Raw genomic sequence first — 16,170 nt, forward strand, 5'->3', positions numbered from 1 at the left:
TCACTGGCAAGTCTTGAACCCAGGACCCTGTGCACTACAGTCAGAGCAACATACCACTATGCCAAATCAGCAGTTTCCGGAAAGATAGGAAGACTGAAACGTAAATGGCTATCATTTAGTGAATTCAGTTCTCACTTATCACCATAGCTCTCAACCTCTTAGCTCAGAAAACACGGACAAAGCCAATAATGGGGGAATACAAATTCAGTTCTCACTTTTCACCATAGCTCTCAACCTCTTAGCACAAAAAACCCTGGACAACGCCAATAATGGTGGAATACAGCCCCCAAATAGGGACAGATTTCAATTACTAATCTTATAAACTTAGAAAATTGCTAGAATAAAAGGTTTTGTGTTACCATTTATTTTCTCAAGAATATGAAATCTGAAATTCAAATGCCTGTCATTATTTAATTAATTCAGTCCTGCAGTGATTTGCCACAAAAATCCTGAAAATCACAGACTTTATGAGGAACAGATCAAATTCACAAGTGATGGTGACTAGGGACTTTAGGCTCTTTTTACCTTGTACCCAAGGTTCAGGGTTTGAGCCTGAGTACCTCTAGCCACCAGGTGTATTAAAGTGGGGCATTTAAACACACACACACACACACACACACACACACACACACACACACACTCTCTCTCTCTCACACACACACACACACACACACACACACACACACACACACACACACACACACTCTCTCTCACTCTGTTTCAGCTAACTACAAATCCGTTCCTGGTTTCATTTATAAAATCCTTTCCCCCATTCAGAATAAGGCCATTGTTGCAGGTCTCCGGAGTATTTCCATTCAGTAGTCCTTTCTTCCATTGTATTTCCATTATGTAGTTGTTTCCCCTGCTCAGAATAAGGCCGTTGCCATTCCCACTCGCAGAACATTTGAATAGCCAGCCGGAAATGCGTATATAACATGAGCTCTTTGAGCTCAATTCCCACAGGCTGGTAGCCCTGATGGAGCTGACGTCATAGCGCAAATGATGACGTCAGCTCACAAAGTGCGAAAAAAAAAAAAACAAAGAAAAAAATCAGAAATGAAGGTGTGCCATTCGGGAATCATGGCAGCCCTTCATTTGGACCCCAAAACTCTTTTTCAGTGTCATTACTTTTATGACTCATTCTTACTTCATGATTAATTTTTACTTTATTATTTGATTCACATTTTAATCCTACATACTTCTATTTCCTCAGTTAAGTTCCTTCAACTGTGTTATTTGTCATTTCACTTGCTCTGCTTAATTCCAGTGCTTTAGATGAGATCAGACCTGCTTTTCTTAAAAGTTATGCCCCTTGTTTATCATTTGCAGTACTTGCAGACTTATTTTGCTTCTTCTACAGAATTCAAGTAGCTCACCAGTGTTATAGTCCTTTGCTTAATTCTTTAGCCCAGTAACACCACTGTTCCTGGCACATTTTTTTTCTGGGTTCACAATAATTAATGAAATTATCTCTTATTGCTATTTTTTCGGTTGTTTTGTTTTTCCTTTTCATGAAAGGCAAAGCTATTTAATTTCTGCAAGGCCTCTTCCCCTCATCATAAGAGCTACAACATGTCTTTTAATGCTTTAAATCTGTTTAATTTCAGTTTTTCTGGATTCACAGCTGTCTTGCTCCTCCCCTTTTCTAAAGATCCTACTTCCAGCTCTTTTATCTCTTACAATATTCAAGACTTCAGTTACAGTTGGTTTGGGCTTTGATTTCCATTTTCTAGTAATTTATTTTTTGGCAGCCACCACAATTAAACTTAATAAGGCATTACTATGTCTAGGCAATTCAGATCTTGCATCCCAGTTCAAAAAATAATTTCCTTTGTAACCCCTATTTGTTCACCCAATGTTTTTGACAGAGTACTCTGTAGGGAATTTTTAAAGTCTGCCAATGCATTTTACTACCAAAACTTATGTTCTACTTACCTCTTTCTTCTCAATCACATTTCCAGCAGTTGGCATCTACCTGAGGAAAATTTATTTCAAGTCTGCTTGGGGTGTAAGAATACCTATGTAAACACTTTCAAGCAAAAATCCTAAATCTTCTACACTTTATTGCATATTTACAAGCCACACATAATCCTGCCATTGTGTTCTTGTGAATTGCTTATCCAGTCTGTCTCTTCCTAATCTTTTCTTTCATCCTCTGATTGGTTCCTGTATTTGTCAACTATTTTATATGCCCTACTAATTATTGCTTTTTAACAGCAGCTTATGTTCTAGATTCATCTAAAAGCTGTACAAGAGCAAGTCTTTCAGTTAGGATTCCCCTATCCCTTTCTGTTTTCCTATCCTCTGATATCAACCCCGACAGGAAAGGCAGTATCTATCTGCAATCCAGATTACTTCTTGTCCTCTTCCCATTCTGTTACCTTTCCCTCTCAAGTTATTTGCTCCTGGTACATTAGTTATTTTGCAAGTTTTCTCCAGTAAATTTCAGCCCCCTCTTACCTGTTTTCTGTGCTCCTAATTGCATTCACCCTTATCGGCAAGATGTTCTTTCTGCATTCTCTTGTTGGTTAGAACTTAAAATACTTTCTGCTATTTTATTAATATAATATTCTGTGGCTGTTGTTATTATCCTTAATTATTTGTGTCCAAAACCCACTCTTTCTTATTTCTTCAAACCTCCTCCCCAGCTTCATTATCATCCCTTTCCATTTTGATTTATAGTTTTCTGCCTGTGTTATGTATATGAACTTTAATTGTGTAGCTGTAAAATATCTCTTCAAGTCAGGTTATCCTAAACCACCTTGCTCTATTAGAAGGATCACTTTATCCCATTTGACCCTTGCCCTCTCCCCCTCAAAGATAATCCCTTCAACTACTTAATAATTGTCCACTACCTTTCCTCTGGTTGATAAAAATATGCCTGACCTGTACATAAAATGAAAGGGATTAAAAACATTTTCCCTGCTAGTATCTTGCTATCCATATACATAAACAAGTCCAGTTTTTCAATTTTTGTATTATCCTTTAAGTCTCTTCATACATATCGTTAGGTGTCATAACAGAAGCCTTTTTTAATCAGTACTCCTAAATAATGTTATTGTGTCCCCCTGAAAACATGGGTATTGATGAACCAATTCATGTGTGAGTACATAGTTTACAGCTATAGCCTTTGTTTCATATTCATTAATTGTATATCCCAGAAAGACTTGAACCTTTCTCAAAATGTTTCTCAATACTGAGATGTCCTTTTCTGGTTTTATCAGGTACAAAATAATACCATCTGCAAATAAAGCCAATTTTTCTTGATTCATTTCTGATTCCCTTAATTTCTTTGCCAGTGGCATTGTATATAAAGCAAATAAAGTGGAAAGAAGACACCCCTGCCTGGTTTCAGTTTTCAGACACAACTTGTTAGAAAGGAAGACTCCTACTTTAACTCATTCACTCCAATGGAGCTTAGGAAGTTTACACTGTAACATCCAGTAGGCGAAGCCAAAGCCTTTTCACAGAATCAGATTATGTCCTCACATTTAAAACAAATGTTCATATCTCTGGAACCATAAGGATTATTAAAAAAGTATAAATGACAATCTCTTCAGCACAAACTATTTTTATAGTGGTAGTATTCTTTAGGTTCTAGGACTTAAACCAAATTTTATAAGTCAAGTAAACACCGTAACTATTACATTTGTAATATTTTGTAAACAACTTGCAATATCTCAGCAACCACTCAAGTTAGATATATACTGTCAGCAGCATTTTATTCATCTAACTGAAAGCTTTCATACGAGTGAGTTCTGTATGTGTTAGTTATTGAGATATTTAGAAAAATGTGAAAATTATATTTATATAAATTAATATCATAAAACAACAGTTAATATCTGTTTACCTGCACTAGACAGAGGTCAAATATTGATGCAGTTGTGTTTGCTATTGTGTAAATTTTAAGATTAATTATTTGAAAACCTTGTACATAGCATGGTTTTGGAATTATTAATGCAAATATGAACAAGCAATATTTGACGCCTAGAGGCGTCAGTAAGAGTTAACTCCAGATGCACCTGGAGGCATCACTCAGATGTAATGAGTTAATTTTTGCTTCCAAACCCTCATATATCCTGATTCTTCGAGTGAACTCCTGTGATTTTCTTCTCTCTCTCAAAAGTTGTCCTTTGGAACTTTGTAAAAAGATTTCACTGGCAAATTCTCTCTATGAACTTTGTTATCAGAAGAATGAGAATCCAGAGTCCCCTTCTGTTTGATGGTTCAGTTTTTGTTGGACAAACTTTTGGGTTTCCTCTGTAGCCTGTTCTGTAAAAAATAACTTTGATCCTCCAGCGACAAATCTTCTGAAGACAGCTGGATGTAGCAGCTTGAATCTCACACCTGTCTCTCTACATTCCCTGATTGCTGAGATAAATTTTCTTCTCTTCTGCCTGGTGAACAGTGAATAATCATTTTCCATAACCACTTTTGTGTCTGCATTTTTTAATATTTTGCCCTTGTGCGACAGTTTTATCAGGATCAACTTTTTATGCTGGTAGAATTGCATCTTTACTAATACAGGTCTTTGCTGCTTTCTCTTGTCCAGATGTGGAGCATACCGTACACACAATGTGCCATTTCGGTTAATAAATCCTGCTGTGGAATACCCATCCATTTGCTTATTTGTGCTCTCATAAAATGAATACAGTCTGTTCTTTCCGGCGTCTCTGGTACAGGTGAAAATCTCAGATTTTCTGTGTGTTCTGTTCTCTTAACTCTACTTTTTTTCTGAACAGCTCTTCTTGAGCAGTCTCATACTCAGCCATCCTTTTCTTAATTTCAACCTCGATTTCTATATTTTTATCAGTTCAGCTGTATAGCTTTTTAAAGTTTCTTCCATTTTTTCCTAACCTTTTGTTATTTGAGTTGATGTACTCCTTCAGTGTTTCATTTATTTTAATCAGCTATGAGCGCAATTGATTTTTTTTTCCTCTAAATTACAGGAAACCACATTTTAAGAAAGTTTCTTATCTTTTCAGGATACAAAATTAATGAAGCTAAAACAAAGGTGATAGCGGTAAATTATGTACCACACATAAATTGGCCCAACAATGTCAATATTTATGAGGACATGATAAAATGTAGTATTTAGGAGTATGGATTAGAAATGCTCCATTGTGCCAGCTAAGGATATATGGGAAGAGGCTAAACAGAAGAGAATACTAAAATTAAGAAAGTGGAGGCTTTGTTATATGAATATGGATAGTAAGATACAGGCAATTAAAATCTTTTTGTCTGTTTAATCTTATACACAGGTCATGCATATTTTTATCAACCAGAGGAGAAGCTGTGGATAGCAATTGCAAAAGAGCTGAAGGATTTTATCTATGAGGGGAAAATTGCAAGGGTCAAGTGGGATAAGATGATTCTTCCAATAGAACAAGCCAGACTAGGATTACGCAATTTAAAGGGGTATTTTAGTGCAACACAGTTAAGGCTCTTATACATAACACAAGCAGAAAACTATAATTCAAAGTGGAAATGGATGATGATACAGGGGGGAAGCCAAAGAAAGAAGGAGAGTCTGGGATTCTGGATGCAGACTCATAAGGAGAATGACAACAATCATACAGAATATTATATTCATAAAATAGCAGGGAGTATTTTAAGAACTAAACCAACACAGGAATGGAGAAAAGAGATTCTTCTGATAGGGATGACTGCAGTTAGGGATGCAAAGAATAGACAAGAGGAGGCTAGAATATATTGGAGAAAACTGGCAAAGGAACCGATGTATTGGGAGCTAATGACTAGAAAAGGAAAGGTAATAGAATGGGAAAATGCCAATTATTTGGACTGCAGGTTAGAGATTGCCTTCCCTATCAAGGATTGATATCAGAGTATAGGCAAAGAGAAAGAAATAGGGGGGCGGGGTCTTAAATGAAAGGCCAGGACTGGTAGAGTTTTTAATAGAATCTAGAACAGAAGCTGCCATTAAAAAATGAATAATTAGTCGATCATATAAAATATTGCATGATAACTGCAAAAATCAATCAGAGGAGCTTAGAAAGGACTGGGAAGAGAGATTTGATAAGCAATTCACAAATATATATATATATATATATATATATATATATATATATATATATATGTTTGTTTGTGTCTTTCGGCTTTTCCCGGTTAGGGGTCGCCACAGCGGAACTCCAGTCCGCTAATGATTGGTAGTTGATTTTTACGTACCGAGTTACCAGCCCTGACGCACAACCTTCAACGAAGGAACTCCCATTCACGCATATCACCATGCAGAAGACGCTCTAGCTGAGAATCGAACCGGACAGAGTCTTACTGTGAGGTGACAATGCTACCGCAGCAACACCACCACGATTCCCTGCGGACTGCTCTGTCGAGGTTGCTGGGTGACAAGATTGGATTGATTAGCGAGATGATTTTTTTGAGCTGTGGTACAGAATCGGAATTGCCTAGACATAGTAAAGCCTTGCTGAGTCTAATTATGGTGGGTGCCAAAAAAGCAATTACTAGAAAATAGAAATCAAAGTCTCAACCAGCTTTATTACAAGTAGTGAATGTAGTAACAGAGATAAAACAACTGGAAACGGGATATTTAGAAAAGAGCAGGAACAAACTGCGTAGGAAAAAATGGGAATTATGGGAACAGTGTATGCAGCGAAGGAACAAGGTTTAAAGTTTAAAGGAAGGCAGGATATGAATGGGCTGTATAATGCTTAGCTGAAAATGACTTTTTAGATAATAAATAATATATCATGTTTGTAACTACAGTTGTTTCAATGGTGTCTGTGATGCATAATGTTTGCAACTAAAGTGGTGTCATTGTTTATTTCTCATTTATATAAATGTAAGATTGCCTATGTTGTATGTCATAATTTAATAAAGATATTTTTTGTTAAAAAAAAACAAATTACTGGAAGCCTTCTCTTGTACCAAAGCTAGGGTTTGAACTGCTTTTTGCTGAACAGCTGCAGGATTTTTTTCAGTCTGCGTTTTCTGTTCACCTTTTCTAGTTGATTTTCTTTCAGACTGTGTATGCATTTCTTTCCTGGCATCCAAGCACTGTATTTAGTGGCTTGTAACTGATTTTATTAAAACTGGCAGAATTACCAGCCTGTATATCTCAAAATTATTTTCACACTGGAAAAGCTGATGTTAAGCTGTTGATTAAGGTGCAGCCATTTTGGAAGTTCAGTTATCATATTTCTTGATTTGCACTGTAAAAATGGTACTAAAGTGGTTTTGAAAGAAACGTTAGTTTAGTGATAGGATATCTGCTTCACAGCTTTGGTGTTTGCATTTTTCCCCATATCTTCTTGGATTTTTCTCTAGATGCCCTTAGTTTTCTCTTATCTTCCAAAACCCTGTCTGTTGATTGACTGCATTAAATTTTGTCTGGAAAGGGTCCATGTGACTGCATTAAATTGTGTCTGGAATGGGTCCGTGCCTTTGAACTGCAGAATTACCTGGTTAAGGAATGATAAATAAGTAAATAAGTATCTTATTTTCTCAAACAAAGGAGTAAGTGCTCTCTGCTTCCCAGATATTCACAGTCACAGTGTTTGATTTTAAGGGCAAAATCCCTGTAGAAGATAGGCTTTGATAATGTTTCAAGTTGCTTTGGCTGTCTACCTTCCAGATGTTCTGGCTTCAAATGCATCATAGTGTCTGATTATAAGGACAAAATCCCAGTAGGAGATAGCTCTTGAGAATGTTTAAAGTTGCTTGTGTTTATTCAAGCTTTGGTGACTTCTAAGGTGATTTTACTTTTTTTCCACAGAACTGAACCCAGAACTGAATATATGTGGCAGTGAAAATAGTGTAAATAGTAATGCAAGTCTTCCTAGTGTACAGAGTTGCAGAAGGCATGGTGAACGAAGGATTGCAAGCTGGGCAGTGTCTTTTGAACGACTCCTACAAGATCCACTTGGTATCCAATACTTTTCTGTAAGTATTTGCATTTATTAATATATCTGTTCATTTGATGTGTATGCACATTTGACTCTGAAAGATAAGAGAAGACTTTATTTATACTTTGGTTAGGGCTATAGTAAATGTTCATCATTTCCACTGTCTCAGTGGCATCTTCTATTATCTGCCAAGGTAACCCAGTACTGGCTAGCTTTGGGAAATGCAGAGTCCCCTCATTCTCACTTCATGTGACAACTGATTGAACTTATCCTAAGAGGAAAGCCTACATTAACAAGAGGGATATTTCCCTCCAGACGGTCTGTACCCTCAGACCCATTCCTGTTTTTCAAGGAACGCTCATTTCCTATTGTAGACAATGACCAAGGCCCTAGATGAGGGGAAAGGTTGTTCACACAGCCTACATTGACCTCGCCAAGGCTTTCGACACCATTCCCCACTCGGGTATTACAGAAAAACTCACCAGCCTGAACATAAACCCCTACGTCACGAGATGAGTTGCCATCTGGCTTACAGACAGAGCTCACACGGTAAGAATAGCGGGCTTCAGGTCCGATTCTAAACCAGTCACAAGTGGTGTCCCGCAAGGCTTGGTCGTGGGACCCCTACTGTTCGGCATATACTTCTCAGAAGTACAGGCAAACACAGGAGGACTATGGCTAACCAAGTTTGCTGATGACTGCAAACTGGGAGCCATAATTGACTCTCCGACTGACACGGATATCCTCCAAAAGGGCCTTACTGAGACGGACACCTGGTGTCAAAGTAATGGCCTCAAGCTAAATGCCAAAAAATGCATAGTCATGCTGTTTGGGAAAAACAAAACACCCACAAATTATCACATAGGTGGCAGCCCCCTTAATACAGAAGAGTTAATAAGAGATCTGGGGACCCAGGTAGATAGTAATCTCTCCTTTGACAATCATATTGCCAATGTAGTTAGGAAATCCTTCTATGTGGCCCATCTAATTAGTAAAGGGTTCGCATCTAGATGTAAAGAGGTTGTAGTGCCCCTCTACTCGTTACTCATCAGACCCATCGTAGAGTACAATGCCCCACTTGGGTTGTACCTCATAAGACACTTCCAACAGCTGGAAAGACCACAAAAGTACCACACCAAGACGATTACTGGCCTCAAACATATGTCCTATGCAGCCTGACTGAAAAAACTCCGGCTGTACTCAGTGGCATATCGCTTACTCAGAGGTGATCTCTGCCTGACTTACAAAGCCGTGTCCAACTCAGAACTGATGGAGATGCTCCACCTGAAGAAATCCAAGTCACTGCGAGTCACGCGATCTAGTGAGCTAAACCTCGCCACAACAATAAATAGAACATGCTGGAGGGATAGATTCCTGTCACAGTGACTCCCCATGTTTTGGAACAAAATTGCAAACTACATTAGGCAGAGCCCCTCACTAACACTTTTCAAGAGAAACCTTGGCGAGTGGATGGATAACAGAAAATACACCCCTGGGATCACTTCATTGACTCTGCTCGACAGAGGATCAGTTAATTAATCAATGGGGCGGCGAAAGCCGACCCACTCTGGCTAGGCTTATAAATGCTCTCGGGCAGATAGCCTAGTACCTACCTATGAACCTACAGCTGTTACAGGAAGTGAATGGTCTGTCTTTTTCTGCAATACAAAGAAGAACATTCTCTTAACTCTTCATGGGATCCAGTGCTGATTTCTCTGTCTTACTGTTCATATAAGCCCCAGTGGGGGAACCCCTTCCTCTCATTTTATTATTAGTTTTTTTTTTTAAATTCTGTTTCTGTCTTTGAGTATTCAAAAAATATTTATTTTAATATTTTATTTCAGTCAGCGTTTACAATAACTCCTGTGGGAATTTTTAACAGTGTTTGTTTTGCTTCTGTCTTTGACAAATGTTTGATCTGATGTTGTCAGTCTTCATCTATTTTTGACCCTTGGGTACTTGGTTCCGATCCTTGGAACCAGTTCAGTTTGGCTGTTACACACCTCATGCCAGCCAAAAATCTCTCAAGCTAAGACTCTACCCACAATACCCCTCTCTATATTACCTCAGATCTTGTTTGCCACTGTTGTTGCAGTATGCGTCAGCTGATTCTCCTCTCACAACTAAGTAAACTTCTTAAAATTTTTAATCTTTTTCTAGTTTTCCTTCTTCTAATTTCCTAATGCCCTATATTTTTTATCTCTACCCACTTTCTTCTCGAGTAATTATGTTATTTTCTTATACCCTTTGGTATTCAGTCCTTACTATTGCTGGTAGTTCCTTCTCTCTCTACCATAGTTGGTAATATTTTTCCCCTTTTATCTATGTTTAGGTAGTACTGTCTACCATTGTTGCTAGATTCTTTCCTTTCCTAGTGTGTGTGTGTGTGTGTGTGTGTGTGTGTGAGACCACTGTTCTGCCTGTTGACAATTTTTTCTTAGTTATGAATATGTCAGACAAGTCCAAAGGCATGCCTGGTTTAAGCAGTGCCAGGACTGTGGGAAGAAGATTCCCATTTCTCATCGGCACTCCACTTGTGTTTACTGTTTAGTTTCATCACATTTAGACTAGGAATGCTCTGCCAGGCGGTCAGTAATAGGGCCTTGATAGAACAAAGAAATAAATTGATTCTCAAAGGGCATATTAAGTCTCCTTTTGAAAAAGCCTTATCCAAAGGCTGCTGGTTCCAAGACTAGTCATTCAGTGCCCACTTCTCTGTCAGCACCAGTAACAAAAAAAACCATAAACCCTCTTCTGTTGGTTCCTCCATGGAATGGAAAGCTAAGGTTCCAAAGCTTTCAGAATGGTTTACCTCCTCGACACCACCCACTTTGGTGCCATCCGCTCCAGCATTGGTGCTGACTTTTTTAGTTTCCCGAGCGGTGCTGACCTCTCCTACTGCACCACAGAAGGTTTTACCCAACCCTTCGGTACCTGTCTGTACACCCAGGACAAGGTACTCCACTTCCCTTGACCCCTTCTATGGTCAGCTTCCTAGTCCCTTCGTGGAAAGGCCAGAATTCCCTTCTATGTTGTCTGTCCATTCTTCCAGGAGTCTCAGAGAAGTAGATGTAATAAGGTTGGTTGACCATCTCCTAGTAGTTAGGGGTCTTTCTGCCTCCTCCCACCCCTTTCTCCTCCCGAAGCAAGGATGTTTTCTCCCAGCACTCCACCAGTTCTTCCTCCTCTAAACTCCTCAGAGGCCTTACAGCTCTCTACTCCAACCCATCAGGTTCCATTTGCTCCTGTGCCGACAACCCTTTCAGCTTCGGGGCTGACTCTGACTTCTTCGGTTCCTTTGGAACCGACGGACTCTCAAGGTTATGGCTCCGCCATTGGATCAGAGAGAGTTTTGGGTCGGCTCCTGTTTTTTATTCAGAGTCACCCTTACCTGTTGGAACTGCAGTGACTGGGGCCCTTCCATGGATTCTGCTTCAGAAGTGAGCCTCTTGGACCGGGGTGTGACTTCAGTTTCGAGTTTTTTATTCTCTGTTTCGGGCTCCCATCCTTCTTCAGAGAGGTCTGCCTTCCAGGAAATGGAGAGATTATTGGCCACTGCAGGCTCTCAGGTAGACCCTTCTGTGTCAAGAGTTTCATCTCCAGACCCCTTCGCACATGGAGCTTCCAACAACCTCCATGTCCTGGCAGCAAGCTCCAAGGCTGCAGGATCTCCCTGCAAAGGGTCACTCATCTTCCGAGTCCTCCTCAGACATTCCCACTGAGGAGCCTCCTCGGATGAAAACGTATTCATAGGTTGGTACTAGGCTATTGGCCCTAGGGCCTATATAAGCCTAGCCGAAAAGGTACACTGACTTTCGCCACCCAAGAAAATTATTTTCCTGTGCACCTGTCAAGCAGAGCCACAGAGGTGATCCCCGGGGTGAATGTCGTATTTCCCATCCAATCATCAAGATTTTTCTTGAAGAGTGCTAATGAGGAGCTTTGTTTGCTATAGATAGGTAGTTTGTTCCAGAGTATGGGAAGTCTCTGGGACAGGAATTTATCCCTCCAGCATGTTCTGTTTATTGTGGTGACAAGGTTTAGGTCCCTAGAGTGTGTAGCTCAGAGGGATTGGGATTTCTTTAAGTGGAGCGTGTCCAACAGCTCTGGGCTTGACATAGCTTTGTATGTTAGGCAGAGATCGCCTTTGAGAAGGCGATATGTGACAGAGTAAAGCTGGAGTTTTTTAAGATGGTCTGCGTAGGGCATCTGTTTGAGGCCAGTAATCCTCTTTGTGAGGTATTTCTGCAGCCTTTCCAGTTGTTGTAGATGTCTTGTGACGTACATACCAAAAGGGGCGTTGTACTCTATAATGGGTCTAGTGAGTGATGAGTAGAGGGGTACAATGACCTCTTTTTTCCTGTATGAGAAATCTTTTGTGACAAGGTGTGCCACGTAGAAGGATTTCCTGACTACTGTGGTGATGTGATTATCAAAGGAGAGACTACTGTCCACCTGTGTCCCAAGGTCTCTTATCACACTTTCAGTGTTAAGTTGACTTCCACCTATGTGGTAGCTCATGGGTACAAAGTTTTAACAAAGGGGATGACAATGCACTTTTTGGCATTGAGCTTGAGGCCATGGCTTTGACACCAGGCATCTGTCTCAGTGAGACCCTTTTGTAGGATTTCCACTTTGTTAGGAGTTTTGATTGTGACTCCTAGTTTGCAGTCATCTGTGAACTTCGTTAGCCAAACACCTTCGGTATTAACTTGTACTTCAGAAAAGTAGATACCAAACAGGAGAGGGCCCAGGACTGAACTCTGTGGTACTCCACTTGTCACTGGTCTGAAGTCAGGTTTGGAGTCTGCTACTTTCACAGTGTGGGTTCTGTCTGGGATGGTGTCAAAAGCCTTGGCGAGATCTAGATAGGCTGTGTGAACCACCTTAGCCTCACCTACAGCTTTGGTGACTGCTTCAAAGAAGTCAGTCAGGTTTAGGAGACATGATCTGCCTTTTACAGACCCGAACTGGGTGGGGTCCAGAGTTTGGAGATTACCAATGTCTTTGTTTATAAGTTCGGTGATGATACATTCCATGGCCTTGCAGACCAGGCTCGTTAGGCTAATGGGGCAGTAGTTCCTGGGGTCCGTGGTGGCTCCCCCTTTGTGGAGTGGGATAACCGTCGCTGTGCGCCATTCAGTGGGCACAAATCCTGAGGTGAGGCTATGATTGAACATGGTGTTTAGGTGGGGTGCCATTTCATTCTGTAGTTCTTGTAGAACGCAGCCTGGGATGTTGTCAGGTCCCATGGATGCTGTGTTCTTGGCTTTGGAGTGTGTGTTTTTTTATTCTTCCGGTATAGAGATGGGCCTTTTAGGGGATGATAGGGGGGTAAAGTTAGCACTGAACCTATCTGCCAGGATGTTGGCAATATCAGTTGCATGTTCTTTGTGTTTCACTGTTGCAGTTGTTACATTTGGGTAATCCTGCTGGCAGGTTGCCCTCAGCCGGCCTGAATTCCAAAGTCTTGGGTCCTGCGTCGGCTGCTGTCACTCCTTCCCTGAAGTCAGGTCGTCAGGGGTATAAAAGAAGCAGCCAATGCCATTTTCTTCAGTCTTTCTTGCCATGCGGTGCCCGAAGCAGAAGCAGTTCGCAAGTGCCGGTCGGCTGACTCCTGAAATTTTCATATTTGAGTTTCAGATCTGAAATCTTCAATATAGCTAAGTGCCCCATTGGGGAAATTTTTTTCTTGCTCCAGACTGATGTCAGAAAAAGTTAATAACTGTATTTCTTGTGGGAAGCAAATACCTCATAAGGATTTTCATTCTTACTGTATTCCTTGCCTGGTTTTGTGCTAGATTTAACCAACACACTATTAAGCGTCGGTATGATTTTGCTTTAAACTTTTTTGGACGCCAATTTAATTACCCTGAAATGTCGTCAGATAGCCATCCGACTACCGGAGTTTACAGAAACGCAAAGAAAAAAAAAAACCGAGGCCCAAAACCGACGATGAAGCTTCTCCTAAGTCAGTCGCTGGTTCACCGGTTCTCAATGAGGAGCTTTCGCAGCCCCTGACGCCCACTACTTTAGAGTCGCAGGCCACTACCGACTCCCATGTGGAGTCGGCCATGCCACTGGATACTCAAGGTATTGGAGCCTTGGATGCTAATCCCTCAGATGGGTCCGGAGCCGTTGAGCAGGTATCGACTTCTGAGGGTGTATTCAGACCTAAACATATTTACATTAAATCGACTTCAGCTTCAAAGGCAAAGACTAAAGCACCTTCTAAAGCAAGGAAACAAACTCAAGAGCCACGCGGACAGTCCTCTATGCCCAAAAAAACAGATGCTCAAAATGGCCGAAGACTTGATTACCTTGATCAGGGGTTCCCATCCCCCTCCTGATAAGAGGCCTAGGCAAGACACTGACTATGAATCTTCAGATCAGGTTTCTATTTCTTCTGATTCCTCTTCTGAACATGAATATTCGCTTCCCCCCTATGAGGATTCTGATGCTGAAGAATCTATACCTTCACATCTCCTCCTGAGGACTATTCCTTTGGGGAAAACTTGCACACTATGAGGGAGCATTTCCACTGGGAGAGCCAAGATTTTTCAGATTCTAAAAAGAGGCTCAGGGATTTTCTTTTACTACCTCAGCACAGGCCTCTAGCCATTCCACCTGTTAGACATTGTAGATGATGTGTTTTCGGAGTCTAGTTTGACCCCTGACTCCTTACCCCCAGCTCCTGTGATGCCTGACAGATATTACAGGGTTCCTGACTCACACAAATTTCTTTTTAAAAACCCTGCTGCTGACCCAGAAACAATATCACAGGGACCAAAGGGGGTTAAGGCTTCCACTGCAAAAAACCCAACCCCCTCTGACAGAGATTCAAGGGCGCTGGATAGATGGGGAAAAAAGGTTTACACCTCTGCAACTTTGGCAATAAGGGCCTTAAACTGTCAATTTCATATGCTTAAGTATCAGCAACATGTCATGGGATTGCTTAAACAGAAAATGTTGTTAAATTCTGAATGTGCAGAAAACAAGGAAATGCGCGGTTTATTGTATGCAGCAGAACAAGTTGGAAAACATACTTTGCAATGTGGTTTTGATTCTTTGGAGGCCTCCTGCAGGGCCGCAGTTACGAGTTCTGTAATTAAGAGGCATGCTTGGTTAAAGGAACAAAATCTGCCTGATCATGTTAAAGTTAAATTACTAGATGCACCTTTACAGCATGATACTTTGTTTGGTGTTAAGGCAGAAGAGGTGTTAAAGAAAATGGAGGACAAAGCTAAATCTATGCAAACTGTCAAAGATTTTTTACAGGTACAGCCACCCAGGTGTAGTAGAGACTGGCCTACAAAAAACTGGTCCTTTCCTGTGTCAGACAGACCTCAAAGGGGCAGACCCAGATGCCCTAGGGGCAGATCCCAGGCGCAAGGTCCTTATGGGCCCAAGCAATGGAGTGCTTCAACCTCCAAAGCTGGAGAAGATAGATCACGAATCTACAGAAAACAGTCACAATGACTTTCCCCTGCCAGCACCAAGCACTTATCTTCTGGCAGCACCCTTAGGGGGAAAATTAACACTTTTTGCTCAAAATTGGCACATCATAACCCAGGACAAGTGGGTTCTAAACATAGTGTCACAAGGCTACAAGTTCCACTTCCATTCTCTACCAAAGGCAAACTGCTGGCCAGATCTGCCAAAACATCAATGGGCAGAGGCACAAAAACAAATCTCATCCCTCATGGACATGGGGGCCATTCAACAAGTACCAGAGCAAGAGCAGGGACAAGGATTTTACTCAAGACTGTTCTTGGTACCCAGAAAGGACAAGGCCTGGAGGCCGATACTGGACATATCTATTTTGAACACTTTCCTGGATATTCCAAAATTCAAACTGTTGACTTTGCAGCAGCTTCTGCCCATGCTGGGCAAGAATGCTTGGCTTGTGACTTTAGACCTAAAAGAGGCATACCTGCATGTTCCATTCAGACAATCATGCAGAAGATACCTAAGATTCAAGGCTGGCTCAATGCATTACCAATTCTCTGCACTGCCCTTTGGCTTATCTACTGTGCCCAGGGTCTTTACATGGTGCCTGGCACCAGTAATTGTATTCTGCAGACAAAGAGGGATACAAATATATCCTTACTTGGACGACCGTCTCATTCAAGCAGAGAACAAGGACATTCTTCATCAACATCTGGCATTTGTGAAAAGACTTCTAACATGCCTAGGGTACACAGTCAACAAAAAGAAATCAAAACTAGTACCCTCACAAGAGATAATATTCCTGGGTGCAAGCTTGAACACAATTGCCCAGATGGCT

General features: G+C 40.9%; 1 protein-coding gene across 1 annotated transcript in view; it reads left to right on the forward strand.

Annotated features, from left to right (window-relative positions):
• Positions 1–16,170, forward strand: part of LOC122802295 — a 1,020,490-nt gene that overhangs the window by 80,192 nt on the left and 924,128 nt on the right. The window contains exon 3 of the mRNA XM_044071943.1: positions 7,754–7,920. Coding sequence (XP_043927878.1) covers positions 7,754–7,920 — 167 coding nt within the window. The remainder of the gene's footprint in view (positions 1–7,753; positions 7,921–16,170) is intronic.

Source organism: Protopterus annectens, chromosome 5.part0, assembly GCF_019279795.1.
Source record: "Protopterus annectens isolate FY-2018-M chromosome 5.part0, PAN1.0, whole genome shotgun sequence".
Taxonomy (NCBI): Eukaryota; Metazoa; Chordata; order Ceratodontiformes; family Protopteridae; genus Protopterus; species Protopterus annectens.